General features: G+C 44.5%; 1 protein-coding gene across 1 annotated transcript; it reads left to right on the top strand.

Moving 5' to 3' along the window:
• The first annotated feature begins 654 nt into the window (after window positions 1-654).
• SOD2 (superoxide dismutase 2) lies at window positions 655-14,402 on the top strand. Its single transcript, XM_033234300.1, has 6 exons — window positions 655-837; window positions 1,119-1,321; window positions 6,090-6,206; window positions 9,269-9,448; window positions 10,877-11,041; window positions 14,222-14,402. The coding sequence occupies exons 1-5, from the start codon at window positions 815-817 to the stop codon at window positions 11,020-11,022; spliced, it is 669 nt and encodes a 222-aa protein (XP_033090191.1). The 5' UTR covers window positions 655-814; the 3' UTR covers window positions 11,023-11,041; window positions 14,222-14,402.
• Window positions 14,403-22,727: the final 8,325 nt, after the last annotated feature.

Consider the following 22,727-nt stretch of genomic DNA (forward strand, 5'->3'; position numbering starts at 1 on the left):
GATAAATGTGTGCAAATCCTGCCTGCAGTCTCAGGCAAGTCGTAGGTGTCCAAGAACTGTTCTTAGGCAGCCGGTGGGGACAAAGTCTGTGCCTCCTGTCCTGGAGGAGGTCCCAAGGTCAGCTTACTTGCAAAGCAAGGGCACGGCGCAGGAGTGCTGAATACGGGTTGGAAGGGCGCTGGCTCTACCCTCCGCTCATAGGCCGGCTGAGCGGCACTGACCAGCAGCTAGGCCCTGTCTTCCCTAGGAACAGTCCCGGGGGCCCTGGGAGGGTACGAATGTCTTCTTGCAGTGAGGCCTCTGGACCCCGCGGCCGCCCCAGCCTAACCAAAGCTCTGGGCAGGTACCGCAGCCGCCTCGTGCAGCGCGATCCCCGCCGGCACCCGGATCTGGGAGAGCCGGAGGTAGGGCCTTCGGGCCGTACCAACTCCACGGGGACAGGGGCCACCTTCCCTCGGCCGCGCACCGCCCAAGTAAGGCAGGCAGACAGCGAGGTTGCCGAGGCCGAGGCTAGCCTGCAGTCCCCTTTCTCCCGTGCCCTGGGCGCAGGGTGTACGGCAAGCGCGGGCGGGCGGGACAGGCCCGGGGGCGCCCTGCGTGCCCCCCCGGTTGGGCGCGGCGGGCGCGGGGCGGGGCCCGCGGGGGGGCGGGGCGGCGGTGCCCTTGCGGCGCAGCTGGGGTCGCGCCGCTGCTCCCAGCGCGCTCTTAAGGCCGGCGGGCGGCGCAGGAGCCGCAGTTGTGGCTGTGGCGGCCTCGATAGGGGCTTCAGCAGATTGGCGGCATCAGCGGTAGCACCAACACGAGCACTAGCAGCATGTTGAGCCGGGCAGTTTGCGGGTGAGACGAAAGGGGACCCGGTCAAGGCCCCAAGGGCGAAGGGGCGCGCGGCGGGCAGGGCCTCCGCGGCGATGGCGACAGTGGCCGCACCGGGCCTGGCGGGGCCGGGGCACCTGCGGGCGGTTCTCCCGGGAGTGCGCGGCGCGGCGGCTGGAGCGGGGATCCGCAGGGAGGGGACGCGGGGACTCGGGGGACGCCGCGCGCTGCCGTTCCTCGGCAACCCAGCCTGCGTAGACTGTCCCGCGGCGCGGACTGACTGGGCTGTGCTTTCGCGTCTTTAGCACCAGCAGGCAGTTGGCGCCGGCTTTGGGGTATCTGGGCTCCAGGCAGAAACACAGCCTCCCCGACCTGCCCTACGACTACGGCGCCCTGGAGCCTCACATCAACGCGGAGATCATGCAGCTGCACCACAGCAAGCACCACGCGGCCTACGTGAACAACCTGAACGTCACCGAGGAGAAGTACCAGGAGGCGTTGGCCAAGGGTAGGTTCCAGGCTGAGCGGCGGGAGGCAGTCGCCGGCAGAGGCGACCCCAGGGGAGCCGGACCCCACACGAATGGGCCTCTCCGTGGGGGAGAACCCGCTTCGTGTTTGTACCGGTTCCGAGTTTTCCAGGCACAGTAGTCTGTCTTAAACACATGGTCTACCTCGTTGTAGGAGTGCCTCGATGGGTTTGAACACACTTCTGTCGTCTCAGGGAACTTGGGGTCCTGCGAAGGAGTTTGTCTTAGTGTTGTAAGCCACATTCCGTTACCCATATTGCCAGCACTGGTGAATTGTAGGGCCGGAAAAGAAAGCTCTACTGTGTCACTCGTTTTTTTTGCAAACTGAAATTGTTGTATAATGTGTTTTGGTGAAATGTTTGGTCTCTCAGGTAGGTGTGCCAGCCGTTTGCAGGAGGGCTGAGAGCGCCTGTCCACTGGCGGCCCAGACATCATCAGGTCCGCAAGTGTCTGTGACTGTCTCTGAGTGTCAGGGTCACCTCCTGATAGAAGTGGGAGTGGCGCCTTGTTGCCAGGTCACACTGAAGGTGGGAGACAGGAGGACACTACTCCGTGCTAGGAACCGTGGTCCTTGTCATCTTCCTGAGAGCAAACGGGGTCGGGAGTCCAGCCTAGGACTTGGAGACTCCCTGCATCCCCAGCTACCCTGCAGGGGAAACGTCACTGAGCCCACTTGTTGACTTCAGGTGGGAGAAGAGGAGGCACACCACTATGGTGTGCGTTACCAAAAAAGCAGTAACTTAACTGGTAAAGCAGTAACCTAACTGTGGAACAGTTCAGAATCTTTAGACTTGATACTTTTCTTGATTTCAGTTAGGGGTCAAAGTTCACAAGGAAAATAGCCCTTCAGTAGGAAACTGAAATAAGCTTGTTTTTATTTACTATTTACTCATATTTGTAATGCAATTAAAAAATATGACGTTAAGTTTTTTTTTTTCCCCTCAAGAGCTTGGTTGGTAAAACCAGGGGTGTGTGGACTTTTTGAGTCTGCGCCGTTTGGGGGTGTGTATGGGAATGTTATGTTTTAACGTTTTTTTACAAAATAGTATTGTCCTTTTAATCTGTTCGTTATTGGTGTGCACAAGGAAGATGATCAATAGTCATGTTTTCAGACTCTGTATTGCTTGGTGAGCTAGGTAGTAAAAAGTGTTTACTTTTCCTTAAATGTTTTGAATTTCGGGGTTATGAAATTTGTTGAGTAATTTTTAGACAGTGACATCTTGTTGACTGGAGGCATCTAGTGGAAAAATGCGGTATTTCAGCCTGATTGTGTTTGAAGTAAATGACTAAACTAAAAGAGGAGGAAGTTACCACATTCTGGAAGCTTTGCTTGAGACAGATGAACCTTGAATTACGGGAAAAGGCCCCGTGATTTAGGAAGTAACAAATTTGGGAAACATGTAATGGGGAGAGAATGGGGAATACCCCAGTTGTGAAAGTAATTCCTGTAAAGCAACATGTGATCCCTGGGAAGCTTTCTCTTCAGTATTTTAAAAACAACTTAATTTCAGGCCTTTACTTGTGGAATCAGAGCTTTACTTATGTAATACAACCCACTGGAAAAAAGCTTTATATTATATTGTACTATATTGTTTATAAGTGATTGAGTACCTGCAGAGCTTTCTTTTACTTAAACATATTAAAATTATTAAAAAGTTAGATTTTCATGTTTGAAATCTTGGGGAAAAAAGGTAAAACAATGTCATAATTCTCATCACATGTAACTGATTAATGAATATTTTTCAACCAAAAGCATTTGACTTTTATTATTATTTGAGGCAAAAACTAAACTGAAGCCAAATAAAATGTTGAATTTCAGAAAAGTGTTCTTAAAAGCAGATATTAAGCCCTCAATTTTTATTAATTTTAAAATGAGTAAGCAAACTGTAAGATGTTAAGATTATTAAATTATCTCTCATTAAGCATGTATCTTTCCCATTTGAAAAATTTAGTTACTATTGATGTATTAAAAAATAATAGAAAACTTACATTTATTTTTAGGGTGACTCTCAATCAAATTTAATAAGGGAAACACAGTTCTGTAAGAAAATTATTTGTAAGCCTAGCAAAGGAAAAAAAAAAGTTGGTGTCTTTTAAATAACCCTTCGAGATTAGCCGTGTATTCAGATATCACTTGGTCCTCTCTTCCTTTCTGAATTGCTGAACAACTGGAGCTTGTTTCAGAAAGCAGCATTGCCTATGTATGTTCCTTTTTAAAAAATTTTTTTAAATTTTATCTAAAAAATAGACGGGGTCACACTATGTTGCCCAGGCTGTTCTTGAATTCCTGGGCTCCCCCATCCGCCCACCTCAGCCTTCCACAGTGCTGAGATTACAGGCGTGAGCCACTGTGCCTAGCTAGACCTATGTTCTTTTTTTTTTTTTTTGACGACGGAATCTCGATCTGTCCCCCAGGTTGGAGTGCAGTGATGTGATCTCGGCTCACTACAACCTCCGTCTCCTGGGTTCAAGCAATTCTCCTGCCTCAGCCTCCTGAGTAGCTGGGATTACCACCAGCACGCCTGGCTACTTTTTGTGGTTTTTTAAGTAGAGATGGGGTTTTTCCATGTCGGCCAAGCTGGTCTGGAACTCCTGACCTCAAGTGATCCACCCACCTCGGCCTCCCAAAATGCTGGGATTACAGGTGTGAGCCACCTCACCTGGCCTTGTATGTACCTTTTTTTGTTTTTCTTTTTTTTTTTTTTGAGACAGAGTATTGCCCTGTCGCCCAGGCTGGAGTGCAGTGGCTCAATCTCGGCTCACTGCAACCTCTGCCTCCTGGGTTCAAGCTATTCTCCTGCCTCATGCTCTTGAGTAGCTGAGATTACAGGAACGCGCCATCATGCCTGGCTAGTTTCTGTATTTTTAGTGGAGACAGGGTTTCACCATGTTGACCAGGCTGGTCTCGAAATCCTGACCTCAAGAGATATGCCCGCTTTGGCCTCCCAAAGTGCTGGGATTACAGGTGTGAGCCACCGCAGCCGACCCAGACATATGTTCTTAATGTACACTTTCAGAACAGCAGTTGAGAACTTTTTCCAAAATGTAGGCTCCTTGAGAGCAGAGCTCTCAGTGGGTCTCTCTGTCCTTTACTTTGCTTCTCTTGGTATCGTGTGGATAATATGCGTGAAATATTTATTAAACAAGGGGATTTCCATTTTTTTCTAATATTAATAGTTCAGTTAATCTGTAGCTTCTTGGCCGGGCGCGGTGGCTCAAGCCTGTAATCCCAGCACTTTGGGAGGCCGAGACGGGCGGATCACGAGGTCAGGAGATCGAGACCATCCTGGCTAACACAGTGAAACCCCGTCTCTACTAAAAATACAAAAACTAGCCGGGCGAGGTGGCGGGCGCCTGTAGTCCCAGCTACTCGGGAGGCTGAGGCAGGAGAATGGCGTAAACCCGGGAGGCGGAGCTTGCAGTGAGCTGAGATCCGGCCACTGCACTCCAGTCCGGGCGACAGAGCGAGACTCCGCCTCAAAAAAAAAAAAAAAAAAAGAAATCTGTAGCTTCTTGAAGGCATAGAAAAGAATGTTTTATTTTGCCTGCTTGTTTGACAAGGTACCCATGCAGTATGCCAGGAGTTACAGGGCCTGTCGAGAAGGAGTAAAGGGTCTGGGAGGGTGGCAGGGAATTGCTAATTCATGTATGGTGTTTAGAGAAGGCTTCACTGATGGGGTTGATGTTTCAGTGGAGACTTGAAGGAGGAACAGGAATGCAGTATGAGGCTGTCATGGGGAAGACTGTTCAGCAGAGGCAGCGGTGCTCAGCTAGCCTTGAAGGGAACATCCGAGTTGGTCATGTGAGTGCAAAAATGCCAGTGTGGCTGCAGCTGGGTAAGCACATGCTCAATGACGGGGTCAAGTGCAGTGCCTCTTGGTAGTGAGAGTAGCTGAGTGTAAGCACCTAGGGTTCACTCCAGTGAGAAGGAGAACTTTTGGAGAGGGCAAAGCCCATCCCCCTCCCAAAACTGAGGGAATAGTGGCACCAGTGCAGTGAGAGATACTGGTCCTCTGTACCAACGAGGTGGCAGTAGAGTTAGGAAGAAGGGATTGGGTTCTGCTTGTGCTATATTTTGTCTTTCATTTTTCCCTGTGTGCTTTTATATAGATTGGATGTATTTTAAAGGTAGAGCTGGCTTTGCTAATGGATATGCTGGTGGATTGGATGGGGGGTGAAGGGAGAGGAGTCAAAAATGACATCAGGTTCCTAAGGATGTCCTGAGGGACAGAGCTGGCATTTACTGAGATGGCGGCGGGGGAGGGGGGGACAATAGGAGGAGTTAAGTTTGGGGTTGAACATCAGGAGTTCAGTTTTGAGTATGTTGAGTTTCTTGTTAATGTGACTTGGAGATACTTCCCAATGAATGGTTGTCTGTCTTGAAAATGAGAGTTGAAAGTTTTCTGTATAGTCTGTGTGTTGAGCCATACATTTTAGCATTCTGTTATTTTATTTGATTGTCCTCTTTGGTGTTTCATTTCCTGAAATCTCTTCTATCTAAAAGAACCCTGAGCCTAGCAGCCAGGAGTGAATTTTCTAGCTTTTCCACCTCTGCTGGGCCCTTCCTCAGTTGTTCAGCATGTCTGGGACAAATAATTTTGGGGGGAGTTGAATTTTAGGATAAACAGGGATGTTATAGATAAGCTGGTCCCGTTATCTAATAGCTTACAAAGAAAAAAATATGATGTGTACAGTGGTTGAAAAAGTAAGAGTTATAAAAAAAAATGTGTTTGCATTTTAACTTTTCAGGAGATGTTACCGCCCAGATAGCTCTTCAGCCTGCACTGAAGTTCAATGGTGGTGGTCATATCAATCATAGCATTTTCTGGACAAACCTCAGCCCTAATGGTGGTGGAGAACCCAAAGGTTAGTATATATTGGTGCACCCTTATCTTCATCTTGTGCACAGTAGGAGTCGATGGTTGATTTACTTAAGTTACCTTATACTTGTTTTTTTGTTTTTTTTTTTTGAGATGGAGTTTTGTTCTTGTTGCCCAGGCTGGAGTACAGTGGCGCAGTCTTGGCTCACTGCAACCTCCACTTCCCGGATTCAAGCGATTCTCCTGCCTCAGCCTCCCAAGTAGCTGGGATTACAGGCACCTGCCAGCAAGCCCGGCTAATTTTTGCATTTTTAGTAGAGATGAGGTTTCACCATGTTGGCCAGGCTGGTCTTGAACTCCTGACCTCGTGATCTGCCCGCCTTGGCCTCCCAAAGTGCTGGGATTACAGGCGTGAGCCACTGCGCCCAGCCTAAGTTACCTTATTCTTACCAGAGGTATCATAGTGGCATATTTTTCATAACAACAAGTACGATAAAAGTTGTAACTTTCAAAAGGACACAAGTAGGAATGGAGAATGCATTCATGGAGTTAGGTCATAAGATTTTATGTTCACACACCCATAGAATATCACATCAACTCCACCTTCTGGTTTCTGGACTGTACTTCATATTAGGGAAAGACTGAGAAACTTTGTTTTATGAAGTTTCTTTTTTTTTTTGAGACGGGGTCTTACTGTCACCCATGCTGGAGTGCAGTGGTGTGATCTCGGCTCACTGCAACCTCCGCCTTTCAGGTTCATGCAATTCTCGTGCCTCAGCCACCCAAGTAGCTGGGATTACAGGCGTGTGGCATCACTCCTGGCTAATTTCTGTATTTTTAGTAGAGACAGGGTTTCACCATGTTGGCCAGGCTGGTCTTGAACTCTTGGCCTCAAGTGATCCACCCACCTCGGCCTCCCAAAGTGCTGTGGTATGGATGTGAGACACTGCGCCCAGCCTAGAAAAGATGAACTTTCTGTTTACTAGTTTCTAGGGCCTGGATTAGATAGTTAACCTTCTGTACCTTTTTTCATCTATGTGATACAGGGATAACAACGGTGTTGTTTTGAGAATTAAATTACAGTGTCATTTGCTATTTTTCACTCTTCCTAACTGATAAAAAGTCAGTTGTTCCAGGAAATTAGGTTTTCTGGGTATTTTTAAAAAGTGTTCAGGGAATGAGGAGAGTACAGGGCTAGATGGTCTTGTTCGCTATCACTGTTTCCTTGACTTCCTGTGTAGCTTGTGGAGGCCCAGATGACTTTAATTATCTTCCTCACCCAGGGAGGGCATGAGGCATAAATGTAGTTCTTCTCTCTTGTTTCTGGGCTCCAGATATGCACCCCAAGTTTCTGTGGTTTTATTGTTCGTTTTTAATCAGTGTTATGGAAGGCAGCCTATTTTATGCACTTGAAATACACAATTTCATTTTAAGGTAATGATGAATGAGGGGAGTAAGCATGGGAAACTGGGCAACTTTTTATTTTTGTTTTTGTTTATTATTATTTTTGAGATGGAGTTTAGCTCTTTCGCCCAGGCTACAGTGAAGTGGCTTGATCTTGGCTCACTGCAACCTCCGCCCACCCCGGGTTCAAGTGATTCTCTGCCTCAGCCTCCCGAGTAGCTAGGATTATAGGCACCCACCACCATGCCTGGCTAATTTTTTTGTATTTTTAGTAGAGAGGGGTTTCTCCATGTTGGCCAGGCTGGTTTGAAACTCCTGACCTCAGATAATCCACCCACCTCAGCTTCCCAAAGTACTAGGATTACAGGTGTGAGCCACCGTGCCCGGCCAACTTGTTTTTCTTCTGAGTTCAGTCTTCCAGACTATCAGTTAATACTTATGAAGTTTTGTCAGTTATCAGAATATCAGATATATTCATATGCAACCAATGGTTTTGGTACACTGCCATTTTTTTTTTAAATCTGTACCATTTCATTCCATCATTTGTGCTTACAAAGATGATTACTTTTAAACCCGTAGAATAAGAGAAGTGCGATTTTGACCCAGTTGATTTAGTTGATGTGACTAATGTAGAATTATATTCTGTATCGCTACAGAATAAAAGGGTTGTAGCTCTTAAAGTATACCCTTAGTTCAGTCATAGAGAAAATCGCCCATTTTAAAACAATGTAATCGAGACAGGAAGATCTGGGCTGCCTTGGATAAGAACAATAACTTTATTCCCAAATAGAGACATAGAAGAAGCAGGGTAGAAGTCAAGGGAAAATTTTCTATTCAGGGAAAAGAAAAAGCTAACAGAAGTAGTTATTTCTTTCCTAACAAAAATAGCACAGTGAGTGGGGAAATCCCTCTAACACGATTCATTAAAAAATGTAAACTTGCAACTGAAGGCCATTATCCTAAGCAAGTTAACCCAGGAACAGAAAACCAAATGCCACAAGTGGAAGCTAGACGTGGGGTACTTACGGACATAAAGGTGGCAACAACAGACACTGGGGACAGAGCAGGGAGAGAGAAAGAAGGGGAGGGGTGAAAAACTGTTGTGTACTAAACTCACTACCTGCATGATGGGATCAGTTGCACCCCAGACCTCAGCATCACATGATACCCACTTAACAAGCCTGAGCATGCACCCTCTGAGTTTAAAATAAAATTTGAACCAGGTGCGGTGGCTCATGCCTGTATTCCCAGCACTTTGGGAGGCCAAGGCAGGTGGATCTCCTGAGGTCAGGAGTTTGAGACCAGCCTGACCAACATGGAGAAACCCTGTCTCTACTAAAAACACAAAATTAGCCAGGCGTGGTGGTGCGTACCTGTAATCCCAGCTACTCGGGAGGCTGAGGCAGGCGACTCTCTTGAACCTGGGAGGCAGAGGTTGCAGTGAGCCGAGATTATGCCATTGCACTCTAGCCTGGGCAACAAGAGTGAAACTCCGTCTCAAAAAGTAAAAGATTAAAAAAAAAAAGTTTATAAAAAACGAAAACATGCGAATTAAAATTGTGCAACTTAGATCCAGGTGTTGCTTTCTGATGTCTAGTTTCTTGGGCCCTATGACAAAAATATTTTAATACATGTAATACAACATTTTATTGTAATTGTTGAAATCTGTTCATTTATGGGTGTTTTTGGATTTTTTTAAAATAGGGGAGTTGCTGGAAGCCATCAAACGTGACTTTGGTTCCTTTGAAAAATTTAAGGAGAAGCTGACGGCTGCATCTGTTGGTGTCCAAGGCTCAGGTTGGGGTTGGCTTGGTTTTAATAAGGAACGGGGACAGTTACAAATTGCTGCTTGTCCAAATCAGGATCCACTGCAAGGAACAACAGGTTAGATTTAAAAATTGTCATTTCATTTGGGAGAGATGCTCTACTGTAAAGCATTCAACTAGAAATAAGGAAAACCAGCAGTGTTTTAACTTACGATCATGTAATAATTTGTGCAAATCTTAACAGATAACACTCAGAATCTTGTGTAAGTAAAAATGTTTTAGAAGTCCTGATATTTCTTAAAATAAGTACACGTAATTTTATAGGTACATTAACAAAAATGTTTTGCATTTATTTATTTTTTTATTTTTTTATTTTTTCTTTTTGTTTTTTTTTGAGATGGAGTTTTGCTCTTGTTGCCCAGGCTGCAGTACAACGGTGCGATCTCAGCTCACTGCAATCTCCGCCATCTGGGTTCAAGCAATTCTCCTGCCTCAGCCTCCTGAGTAGCTAGGATTACAGGCATGCACCACCATGCCCGTCTAATTTCGTATTTTTAGTAGAGATGGGGTTTCTCCACATTAGTCAGGCTGGTCTCGAATTCCCTACCTCAGGTGATCTGCCCACCTCGACCTCCCAAAGTGCTGCAATTACAGGCGTGAGCCACCATGCCCGGCCTATTTATTTATTTTTTTTTTGAGACAGATCTCACTCTGTTGCCCAGGCTAGAGTGCAGTGGTGCAATCTTGGCTCACTGCAACCTCTGCCTCCTGGGTTCAAGCGATTCTTCTGCCTCAGCCTCCCAAATAGCTGGGATTACAGGCATATACCACCATACCTGGATAATTTTTGTACTTTTAGTAGAGATGGGGTTTCACCATGTTGGCCAGGCTGGTCTCGACCTCTTGACCTCAAGAGATCCACCTGCCTCGGCCTCCCAAAGTGCTGGGATTATAGGCATGAGCCACTGCGCCTGGCCCGAGAGTTTTTTTAAATGAATGTTTTACAGTTAGAACTAAACCCTTCATTTACCTCACTTAATTTCTGAAAACACTGTGTCCTCCAACTGCTCCGTGTTCCCAAAGATTAAAATTAGCCTTGCGGAGCAGAGCTGTTTTCTCGTAAACCCCTGTGAGTGCCCAGACTCTTTGGAGGAGATTCTCAGGGGGCGTCTGCCCACTCCCACGGATGTAATACACCCTTCCTGCTGCTCCTAAGACCACCATGAGGAAGGCTGAGAATTGGCTCTTGAATGAATTTGTTGGTATTTTTAAGAATAGCTATTAAAATACTGTTATTAATTTTCCTAAGTCTATTTTATTTATTTTTAGTATTTGTCACATTTTGTTTGTAAACAATAAATTAAAAATATTCTGTAGGAATATTCATTCTTATCTAGATTTCCCATTTCTATAAAAAAACCAAGTGAATGAGATTGTTACAAAGGGTAATTTTGTATGGGTGGAATAATAAAAGTTGAACTTGAGAAGATGCAGTGTTTTAGACTGAAACTGATGGTTCGTTCTTTTTTCCCCTTCTTTCTAACAGGCCTTATTCCACTGCTGGGGATTGATGTGTGGGAGCACGCGTATTACCTTCAGTATAAAAATGTCAGGCCTGATTACCTAAAAGCTATTTGGAATATAATCAACTGGGAGAATGTAACTGAAAGATACATGGCTTGCAAAAAGTAAACCACGATCTTTATACTGAGTATGTTAAGCTCTTTATGACTAGTTTTGTAGTGGTATAGAGTACTGCAGAATACAGTAAGCTGCTCTGTTGTAGCGTTTCTTGATGTTGCTTAGTCACATGTTTCATAAACAACTTCATGTTCTGAATAATTTCTTACTAAACATTTTGTTATTGGGCAAGTGATTGAAAATAGTAAATGCTTTGTGTGATTGAGTCTGATTGGACATTTTCTTCAGAGAGCTAAATTATAGTTGTCATTATAAAACCATCAAAAATATTCCATCCTTATACTTTGGGGACTTGCAGGGATGCCTTTCCAATCCTATTTTGTTGCAGTTATAGAAAATCTCATCTTTTTGCCCCAGTTACTTAACAATAAAATATTAACACTTTCCCAAGGGAAACCCTCGGCTTTCTATAGAAAACTGCACTTTTTGTTGAGTAATCCTCTGCAGTGATACTTCCGGTAGACGTCACCCAGTGGTTTTGTTATGGTCAAATGTTCCTGTATAGTTTTTGCAAATAGAGCTGTATACTGTTTCAATGTAGCAGGTGTAACTGAACTGGGGTTTGCTCACCTGCACAGTAAAGGCAAACTTCAACAGCAAAACTGCAAAAAGGTGGTTTTTGCAGCAGGAGAAAGGAGGATGTTTCTTTGCAGGGCGCCGAGCAAGGAGAATTGGGCAGCTCATACTTCAGACCTGATCTCCATGATGACTTCCAAGCTAGAGTTTTTAAAGGCAGTGGTAAATTTCAGGAAAGCAGAAGTTAAAGGCAAAATTGTAAATCAGTTGAGATCGGGTGCATTCAGGGTGGATTGGCTGTATACCAAAATTGTAAATCAATACATGAAGCTTATATATTGGTTTGGCCTGAAAGGTGAAGTGGGTGGGCTTACAGGTTATGGTGGATTCAAAGACTCCCTGATTTGTGATTGGTTAAGGAAGCAAAGCTTTGTCTAAAAACTTGGGGTCCACAGAAAGGAACAAAAAGGTCAGGCCAGGCCCCTCAGCAAGAAACTTAGAACAAAGAATGGAGGTCAGAGTTTAGTCCCTGGTGTTCCCCCTTATCTGATGTCTGTGTGAATCCATTTGGTGGGGGCCTGGGTTTCTGAAAAGTAGCTCAGGGACACATGTTAAGGATATCTCTAGGAGACTAACTTCCCTGGCTATTGTTTGAAACTGTTACTACTTTCTTGCTTATCAGGTTGCTGGTTTACTTCTCAGGGCTAGCTAGGTGCCTGGAATTTTCAGTGAAGGAACTCAAGATTTTCCTTTATTTCTGTGCTTGTGGGAATCCCCCTGGCACACCCCAAAGAGGGGGTCCCTGCTCCATCTCACAGGGATCTTTTTTAATATTTGGCTTATCATGCATTTCCCATGTTGTTTCATCATCTCCCTAATTTCCTGTTTTTGAGTATTTCATTTGTTTCTAATTGTTGTTACAGGTCATGCTGGGGTGGGGTGAGTAACTCTGTGCACATAGGTTTATCTCCTATTGGAATATTTTCTTTATATAGGCTTTTGGTTTTTTGTTGTTTTTTTTTTTTTCTGGAGACGGAGTCTTGCTCTGTTGTCCAGGCTGGAGTGCAGTGGCGTGATCTCGGCTCACTGCAACCTCCGCTTCCCGGGTTCAATTGATTCTCCCACCTCAGCCTCCTGAGTAGCTGGGATTACAGGTGCATGCTACCATGCCTGGCTAATTTTTGTATTTTTAGTAGAGACAGGGTTTCACCATGTTGGCCAGGGTGGTCTCGAACTCCTGACCTCAAGTGATCCATCTGGCTCAGCCTCCCAAAGTGCTGGGATTACAGGCATGAGCCACAGCACCTGGCCTATATAGACTTTTCTCTTAAACCTATTTAGTAATGTTTTCCCAAGTTTATTTTTAATTTTTAATTTTTTCCCCAACCTTATTTTTCTATTTTTTTTTTTCAAGGAAAAATGGGGTAACTTAGCAGTTTCAATATTGAAGACTGAAGTTAAAAAAAAAATTTAAATTCAAGGTACTTTTAAAATTCAATTAGAAAAACAGGCTTTAAAAATTATTAGAGATGAGAGTACCGAAACTGTGTGTGTGTATGTGTGTGTACACATGCTTGTGAATTGGAAAAACTTTGGAGACTGATTGCTTTTCATTATATATGTATCACAGTGAAACGGCTTTTATGTGTCATATAAGATTACTACTTGCCTCTCTAAACAAGGTGGTGACTCTGTGTAAGTAGATGGGCAAGTGGAACCTTTTGGAAGATGAGCTTTTGAATATAAGTCATCTGCTAGATCATGGTTTGTATTGAACTAACAAGGTTTGCAGATCTGCTGACTTATGTAAAGCTTTTTGATTCCTACTAAGCTTTAAGATTTAAAAAATAATCAATGTTGAAATTTCTATGGGGCTCTATTTTTGCTTTGGCTTTCTGGTGAGAGAGTGAGGAAGCATTCTTTCCTTCACTAAGTTTGTCTTCTCTTCTGGATAGGTTGATTTTAAGAGACTGAGGGAATTTACAAACTAAGATTTTAATCATCTGGTGGAAAAGGAGACTTTAAGATTGTAAAACAGGCTGGGTGGGGTGACTCACATCTGTAATCCCAGCACGTTGGGAGGCCAAGGCGGGTGGCTCACTTGAAGGAGTTCAAGACCAGCCTGGCCAACATGGTGAAACCCTGTCTCTACTAAAAATACAAAAAAATTTTAAAAAGATTGTTTAGCTCTTTTTTTCATAATAGAAATAGAAAAAGTAAAGTTGCCTTTTCTTCTGAAAAGAGCGAGTATTGTTCATCCAAGAAGGGTTTTTGTGACTGAATCACCAGTGCCTGTCCTAGTCATAGCTGTGCTTCAAAAACCTTAGCATGATTAGTGTTGGAGCAAAACAAGGAAGCAAAGCAAATACTGTTTTTGAAATTCTGTTGCTTGAACTATTTTGTAATAATTAAGCTTTGATGTCGAGAAATTACAACTTTATTGTACACTTCATTGCAGCTTGAAATTCGTGGTCTTAAAGTGAGATTTGAGTTTCTATTGAGCACCTTTAAAAAATAATACCAAACCATAAAGTTAAAATTGATGTATATTGAGTCATATCTAAAACCAGGTATAAACGTAAATTGCATTTCCTGTTTTAATTTCAGGGGAACTACTGTTTGGGAAAGCTATTATTAGGCAAATGTTTTAAAAATTACTGTTTCTCATTTTCAGTCATACCCTAATGATCCCAGCAAGATAATGTCCTGTCTTCTAAGATGTGCATCAAGCCTGGTACATACTGAAAATCCTATAAGGTCCTGGATAATTTTTGTTTGATTATTCATTGAAGAAACATTTATTTTCCAATTGTATGAAGTTTTTGACTTAATAAAGGAATCTGTCAACCATCAAAGAGGTCTGCATTATGCTTGCATGTCAAAAACATTAACAGTCCTATAATGTTCTATCATTTTCACTGAGTTTCTGTGGGAAAGGAATAGTAAATAATAGGTAGTTGAAATACTACTCTTAAGACCAAGAACTCCAGTCGTATCTGTAATAACATCATCTGATAACATAAAAGCATAGTATTAGGGATATAGGACAATAGGACAAAACCAAAGTGTTTTTGCTGTTGTCACATACCACTCAATACTTTTACATCAGATTGTCCAGTGGACACCAGCTGGATGTCCTATAATTCAATTCTGATACTATCTACCTGGAATTGAAGTCAGATCCCACAGGTGGAGGGCTCAGACCACAAGACTGCCCCACGTCAGATACCAATCGCAAGTCCCTGTACTTCTGACTGGCTATAAAATGGGGTTCCCGTGACCCCTTCCTTCGTTTTGATTTATTTGCTAGAGCAGCTCCCAGAACACAGGGAAACACTCTACTTATGTTTACCCATTTTTTATTTTATTACTTTATTAAAACTACATATTGGGTACAATACTAATTTATTGTAAAGGATCTTTCATTTATTTATTTATTTAGAGATGGAGTCTTACTGCATCATCCAGGCTGGTGTGCGGTGGTGCAATCTCAGCTCACTGCAACCTCCTCCTCCTAAGTTCAAGCGATTCTCGTGCCTCAGCCTCCCAAGTAGCTGGGATTACAAGTGTGCACCACCACAGCCAGCTAATTTTTGTATTTTTTGTAGGAATGGGGTTTCACTCCGTTGGCCAGGCTGGTCTCAAATTCCTGACCTCAAGTCATCCACCCACCTCAGCCTCCCAAAGTGCTGAGATGACAGGTGTGAGCCATGGCCTCTGGCCTGTGGAGGATATTTCAAAGGATACAGATGAACAGCCAGATGGGAGAGATGCACAGGGCAAAACGTGGGAAGGGGTATGGAGTTTTCATGCCTTCTCCACGCCATCAGCTACCCGGAAGCTCATCTGGACCCTGACCCTTTGGGGTTTTATGGAGGCTTCATTATGTCAGCATGATTACCATTGGCAATTAACTCAACCTGCAGCCCCTCTCCCCTTTATGGAGGTTGTAGGCTGAGGCTGGGAGTCCAAACCTTCCAATCTTGCCTTGGTCTTTCTGATGAGCAGCCCCCCATCCTGAAGCTACCTAGAGGCTCCCAGCCGCCAATCATTTCATTAGCAAACAAAAGATACTTCAAGGGGTTTAGAACCAAGAGACCAAGCAAGGATTAAGACAATATATATATTTCTTATGAATAACATGATCGCAAATAGCATTTTATATATTTCTCATAACTGGGTGTGGTCGCTCACATCTATCATCCCAGCTACTAAGAGGCTGAGGCAGAAGGATCACAGGCCCAGGAGTGTGAGGCTGTAGTGAGCTATGATTGTGCTACTGCACTCCAGCCTGGGTAACAGTGTGAAATCCTGTCTCACGGGCGGATCACGAGGTCAGGAGATCGAGACCATCCTGGCTAATACGGTGAAACCCCGTTTCTACTAAAAAATACAAAAAACTAGCCGGGCGACGAGGCGGGCGCCTGTAGTCCCAGCTACTCGGGAGGCTGAGACAGGAGAATGGCCTGAACCCGGGAGGCGGAGCTTGCAGTGAGCTGAGAGCCGGCCACTGCACTCCAGCCTGGGCGGCAGAGCAAGACTCCGTCTCAAAAAAAAAAAAAAAAAAAAAAAAAGAAATCCTGTTCTAAGTAGCATCTTAGAACATTAACCAACCACAGAATATTGCCTTCACTCTGAAAAAGTAATCATACTTTTACAAGATTTATTTTACATAAAGTTCTGGTGATATTTTACTCTGATCATTGGAATGTAGGAGCTTATCACCTGGTACCACTCTTCCTAGAGTGGTATACTATTTGGTATAGTACCGGCATACTATTTGGAAAGGGATGTTAAGTTGGCATGACCTGTCTAGGGTGAATTCATGCCATCTGCTTTCATCGTGGGCTTTATAGTAATGAGAGTGCTTCTGTTGTCAAGATGATTCTGGGACACGTTAAAAAAATGAAGATGTCTCAGTTTGTGAAAAGGAAGGAGCATGAATGCTTTCAAGTTTTTGTGACATGCTCGTCATCTTTCAGTGTGTCCCATTGTTGCCCCCAGTAGTCTCGATGCACAGTGTCACGGGTGATTCCAAGTTTGTCTCTCTGCCCACTATAACATGTGCTCCATGAAGTCCCAGGACATGAGGTTCTTGTTCATTTGTGCGTCTGGGTCCATATCCAAATGTTAAACACTGTGACTAACTGTATCATTTTGTAAATATGGGTATCCCCAAGGCTCAGAAGTTAACACAGCATATCCACAGAGAGGTTTGACAGCATGCTTGTGGTGACTGGGAAGGCCTTATGCTTGCTCCTCCTTCTGCTGCTTGCCTTTGTGTGGGCATGGAAAGAACACTGAATTAGGTACTGGAAGGCCTGGGTCCTGGTCTTGGAGATTTTACCAAAGCACCTGTGGGATATTGGTCAAGATGCCTGGTTTTAGTCCTGCTTCTTTGCTGTGAAAGAGAATCTTAAGGTGCCAACTCTGGCATTTTATGGCTTTCTCTGTGTATTGACTATGATTATAGTGGATAATCGGATATTGATATTATTAAATCGTCATGTCCTTTACAGAAGACATACAACTTACATCCTTTAAACGAAGTTCTCCAACCAGTAGGGTACGCTTGCTGGTAGTGCTCACAGCCGGCACCATTCTTCACTGGGGCTCAGAGTGGATGCCCGGAGGAAAAAAAAGTGAATCTTTTAGCTCCTAGTTACTGTTAGCATTTTTACCAGAAAACAATTTTAAAATGACACAAATAAGTCTTCACCTATCAAGGCTAAGTGTGGTGGTCTATACTTGTAATCCCTGTACTTTGGAAGGCCAAGGCAGGAGGATCTCTTGAGTCCAGGAGTTTGAGACCAGCCTGGGCAACAAAGCAAGACCCCATCTCTACAAAAAGTTAAAATTTAGCTGGGCATGATGGCACACCCCTATAGTCCCAGCTACTTGAAAGGCTGAGGTGGGAGGATCCCTTGAGGTCATGAGTTGGAATCTACAGTGAACTGTGATTACAGTGTGAGTCTACACTGCACTCCAGTCTGGGCGAAAGAAACCCTGTCTCTAAAACAACAGGCGATTCTCCTGGGAAGATATATTTTTTTTAAAGTCCACACCTCTATTGATGATAACCTTGAATGTAAATGGATTAAATTCTCTCACTTAAAAGGTATAGATGGACTGAATGGATTAGAAACCACCCCCATGACTCAACTATATGCTGCCTATAGGAAACTTCACCTGTAAAGACGGATAGACCAAAAATGAAGGGATGGAGAAAGATAGTGCATAAAAATGGAAGCGAAAAAAGAGCAGGAATAACTATACTTACGTGAGATAAAATAGACTTTAAGTCAAAAACTGTAAAAAGAGAAAGAAGGTCATTATGTAATGATACAAGGATCAATTAATGCAAGATATAATTGTATTTTTTTAATTAAGAAAATTTTTTTGTAGAGATGGGGTTATGCTCTGTTGCCTGGCTAGTCTCAAACTCTAGGTATCAAAGCAGTCCTCCTGCTTTGGCCTCCCAAGGTGCTGGGATTATAGGCATGAGCCACTGTGCCAGGCCTGAGGATATAATAATTGTAAATATATATGTGTCCCACACTGGGCCACTCAGATATAAAGCAAATGTTATTAGATTTAAAGTTAGAAATAGACTCTAATACAATAGTAGTTGAGGACTTCACTTTACATGGGACAGATTTCCTGGACATAAAACCAATGAACATTGGATTTAAATTGCACTTTACACCAAATGGACCTGACAGACATTTACAGAACATTCTAATAGCTGCGGAACACACGTTCTTTTCATCAGCACATGGAACATTCACCAGGCTAGTTCTGGAACCCACTTCCTGCCTTAGTGTTCTTTCCACAGCAGTGCATGGTAATTCCGACAGAATACCTTTCATTTGTACCTTATTAGTTGTGGGGGAAAGCTTTTTCATGTACAAAAATGCTGTAATTTTCTGATTTAATAAAGTAACTCCACTAATGTTTTTATTTGCTTCTTGGTATACATGTTTTAAATGTATCCTTTCATTTCTTCCTGAGTCCCAAAGTATATCATTGTTTACAAAACAGTTTTTTACTCCCTAAAAAGCTTATTTTTATTTGATTAAGCTTTTCTGTAAGAATGCCTGGGATGTGGCCGGGCGCAGTGGCTCACGCCTGTAATCCCAGCACTTTGGGAGGCTGAGGTGGGCAGATCACCTGAGGTCGGGAGTTCAAGACCAGCCTGGCCAACATGGGGAAACCCCATCTCTACTAAAAAAAAATACAAAATTAGCTGGGCATGGTGGCCCATGCCTATAATCCCAGCTACTTGGGAGGCTGAGGCAGGAGAATCGCTTGAACCTGGGAGGCGGAGGTTGTGGTGAGCCGAGATCGCACCACTGCACTCCAGCCTGGGCAACAAGAGTGAAACTCTTTATTTTTTTTTTATTTTTATTTTTATTTTTATTTTTTTTGAGACAGAGTCTCGCTCTGTCACCCAGGCTGGAGTGCAGTGGCCAGATCTCAGCTCACTGCAAGCTCCGCCTCCCGGGTTCACGCCATTCTCCTGCCTCAGCCTCCCGAGTAGCTGGGACTACAGGCGCCGCCACCTCGCCCGGCTAGTTTTTTTTTTTTTTTTTTTTTTGTATTTTTAGTAGAGACGGGGTTTCACCGTGTTAGCCAGGATGGTCTCGATCTCCTGACCTCGTGATCCGCCCGTCTCAGCCTCCCAAAGTGCTGGGATTACAGGCTTGAGCCACCGCGCCCGGCCCTGAAACTCTTTATAATAAAAAAATAAAACAAAAAGAATGCCTGGGATGAGCCCAAAGTGAACATACCCCTGCAACGAGGGCAGATGAAAAACGGCGTGTGGTTTTAATTTCTATTTTGGGGGGACTCAACCATCTAATGGTTAAGGAGTAAGAATCCTTACATGGTTCTTGTAAACAAATCAAGATTTTGGTTGGGGGGGGTGTTGAAAGTGACATTTTCATTTTTTCAGACAAAGTTAGATATTTTGGGCCAGGTTCGGCCTGTGCAGGGTGTATGCCGAGTGATCAATTTTCTCACTTTGAGTGTGTCAAACCTCCTGTCCCAAGAGTCACTCCTTCTTCAGGGCTTTCCCTCTTTTTTTTTTTTTTTTTTTTGAGTTGGAGTTTCACTCTTGTTGCCCAGGCTAGAGTGCAAGTGCGTGATCTTGGCTCACCGCAACCTCCGCCTCTCAGGTTCCAGCGATTCTCCTGCCTCAGCGTCCGGAGTAGATAGCATTACAGGCACGCGCCACCACGCCCGACTAATTTTGTATTTTTAGTAGAGATGGGGTTTCTCCATGTTGGTCAGGCTGGTCTTGAACTCCCGACCTCAGGTGATCCACCCGCCTCGGCCTCCCAAAATACTAGGATTACAGTTGTGAGCCACCGCGCCGGGCCTTCCGGGCTTTCTGTATCCCTTTCAGCATCAATGTCAACACGTCAGGGTTGGTCTTTATTTCGCAGTTTCCTTCTGAGACAAACTCCTTGAACGTGTAGCCTTCAGTCCCACTTCTTTCTCACCTCCCGTCTGCTGATCTTGCTGCTGCAGATTCTGCCCCATGCCACGCCCAGTGTGTGTTTGAACACCGTGCTGGATATTTGTAGTTCGGAGTGACACATTTTTCATGAGTCATCCCTACAGCAATGGTCCCTAGTCTAGTGATGGCCGCCTGTCCCAAGATGGAATTCACTGGGTTTCCTCCCTCAAATTTTTAAGACTACAATTTTAAAAGACAGTTGGTTCCTCTCTTTATTACTGAGAACTATTAAATGTCTTTCTTTTTTCTTTTTATTTTTCTTTCTTTTTTTTTTTTTTTTTTTAGACAGAGTTTCGCTCTTGTTACCTGGCTGGAGTGCAATGGCACGATCTCGGCTCATCACAACTTCCGCCTCCTGGGTTCAAGCGATTCTCCTGCCTCAGCCTTTGAGTAGCTGCGATTACAGGCATGCGCCACCACACCTGGCTAATTTTGTATTTTTAGTAGAGACAGGTTTTCTCCATGTTGGTTAGGCTGGTCTTGAACTCCCGACTTAGGTGGTCTGCCCACCTCGTCCTCCCAAAGTGCTGGGATTACAGGCATGAACCACTGTACCTGGCCGAATGTCTTTCTTTTATTTAAGCCAAATGGTTCTCATTCCTGGGTACACATTAGAGCCACTTCAAAGGAGTTTTTCCCAAATAATAATGCCAGGCTCCACCCATGAAAGACTGATTCAATCAGTCTGAACATGGATATGGGCCTTGCTCTGTCACCCAGGCTGGAGTGCAGTGGCACACTCAGGGCTCACTGCAGCCTTAACCTCTTGGGCTCAAGTTATCCTCCCATCTCAGCCCACCCCTCCCAAGTAGCTGGGACTACAGACATGTGCCAGCACACCTGGCTGATTTTTTTTTTTTTTTAATGTTAGTAGAGATGAGGTTTCACTGTGTTGCCCAGGCTGGTCTTGAACTCAGCTCAAGTGATCCTCCCACCTCGGCCTCCCAAGTGTTGGGATTACAAGCATGAGCCACTAAACCCGGCAACAAGTGATTCTAATATACATCTAGGGCCAAGAATCATAAACATGGAGCTTCACTGTGAGAGAGACCAGCCCAGAAAAGCATGGAGTAAGCCCATGCTGATCACTCTCCATCCTGTGCAGGACGGCTGGATGGATGCTAGAGATGGACATCTGCTCTCTGTCTGCTCAGCACCTGTGGGAGACGTGGCTGCTGTCCACCAGAGGCTTAGGTTTCCCTCCCATTGTGCAGAGTGGCTGCTGGGAACGGTCGCCCAGCCAGGTATGAATTTGCAAAACTTCCCCACACACAGTGGGGCCCCATGGCTAGTTCTGTATGTGACTAGAGGTGGTGGAGAAATGGGTGTGTCTTCTTAATCTTCTTCACCCACTTCTGCTGGCTTGAGAAGAGGGAGTGCTGCTATTTTATCTTTTCGTTTGTTTTTTAATTTTTTAATTTTTTTCTTATTGTTTACATACAGATGGGGTTTTGCCAAGTTTCCCAGGCTGGTCTCGAACTCCTGAGCTCAAGCAATCTGCCTGCCTTAGGCTCCCAAAGTGCTGAGATTACAGGCATAAGCCACCAGGCCTGGCTTAGTGTTCGAAATTTAGAAGCCACTTGTTGAAGCTGGCACAGATACAGAAGAGAAGAAACCCATTTCCTCAAATCACTGCTTCAAAGAAAGCTGCCCGATCAAGAACACACAGATTATGTGAGTGGCTGGGCATGGTGGCTCAGGCCTGTGGTCCCAACTATTCGGGAGGCTGAGGTGGGAGGACGGCTTGAGCCAGGAAGATCCAAGCTGCAGTGAGTTGAGATCATGCCACTGCCGTGCAGCCTGGGTGGCAAAGCAAGACCCTGTCTCAAAAAAGAAAAATTATGTGAGCAGGAAATAGCATTTTAATGTGTTCAGATATAGAACATGTTGGGATTTGCTTGTTACAAGAACTAACGTTACTCATCATCTAGCAGCCGTCCCCTCTGTCTGATAAAGTACCCTGCCTATTCTTCAGGGAAGCAACTTCTTTGCCCTCCATCAGGGGTTGGTAAGGTTGTTTATCTCTGTGCTCTGTGGCTTCCTCTCCCCAGTATGACCCATTGCATTGGCTCACAACCCAGACTAGTCATGTTCTCCTTTTATTTGTTGGATGCATGATAAGTTCAGAGATGGGCTCATGACTCAAATTGTGCCAATGAGAATTGTCCTGAAGCCTCAGCCTATGGGCCGTGGGAAAGAGTTTTCACCTTTCTCTGGACTCCTGTGTGGAGGACCTATGAGATGGTGCCACCTCATCCAGTCTATTGAGGAAGGAAGAAGCAACCGATGGAGAGAGTCATCATCCATGGCATTGTATGGGTCTCTGGGTCTAGCCGGGCCTGAAGCCCATCCTTGGGCTTACTGGTTATGTGAGCTGAAAGGTCACTAATATGATTGTGTTCAATTTTGTTTAGTTACTTATTTTGCTTAAGCTACTTGAGTTGAATTTTTGTCTCTTGCAGTCAAAAGAGTACTGACTTACACTCTTCCCCACTACAGTTCCAGCTCCAGCCTCCACTCTCTCGACTTCGTAGTTCATACACCCTATCTCACTGCTGCACTGGAGTGGTTAAGAGGCATTCAAAACTCACTTGCTCCAAAGTGAACTCTGGATTCTGCCAGTTCCCAAATCTGTTCATCTCCAAGTCTTTCCCCTCAG

The sequence above is a fragment of the Trachypithecus francoisi genome, unplaced genomic scaffold (assembly GCF_009764315.1).
Source record: "Trachypithecus francoisi isolate TF-2019V2 unplaced genomic scaffold, Tfra_2.0 Lachesis_group15, whole genome shotgun sequence".
NCBI classification, from domain to species: Eukaryota; Metazoa; Chordata; class Mammalia; order Primates; family Cercopithecidae; genus Trachypithecus; species Trachypithecus francoisi.

Bases quoted from the DNA above. Each gene is read 5' to 3' on its own strand.
- SOD2 (XM_033234300.1), top strand. From the start codon at position 815: ATGTTGAGCCGGGCAGTTTGCGG. The intron at 6,207-9,268 runs GTTAGTATATAT...TTTTTAAAATAG, and splicing joins TGGTGGTGGAGAACCCAAAG to GGGAGTTGCTGGAAGCCATC. The intron at 9,449-10,876 runs GTTAGATTTAAA...TCTTTCTAACAG, and splicing joins TCCACTGCAAGGAACAACAG to GCCTTATTCCACTGCTGGGG.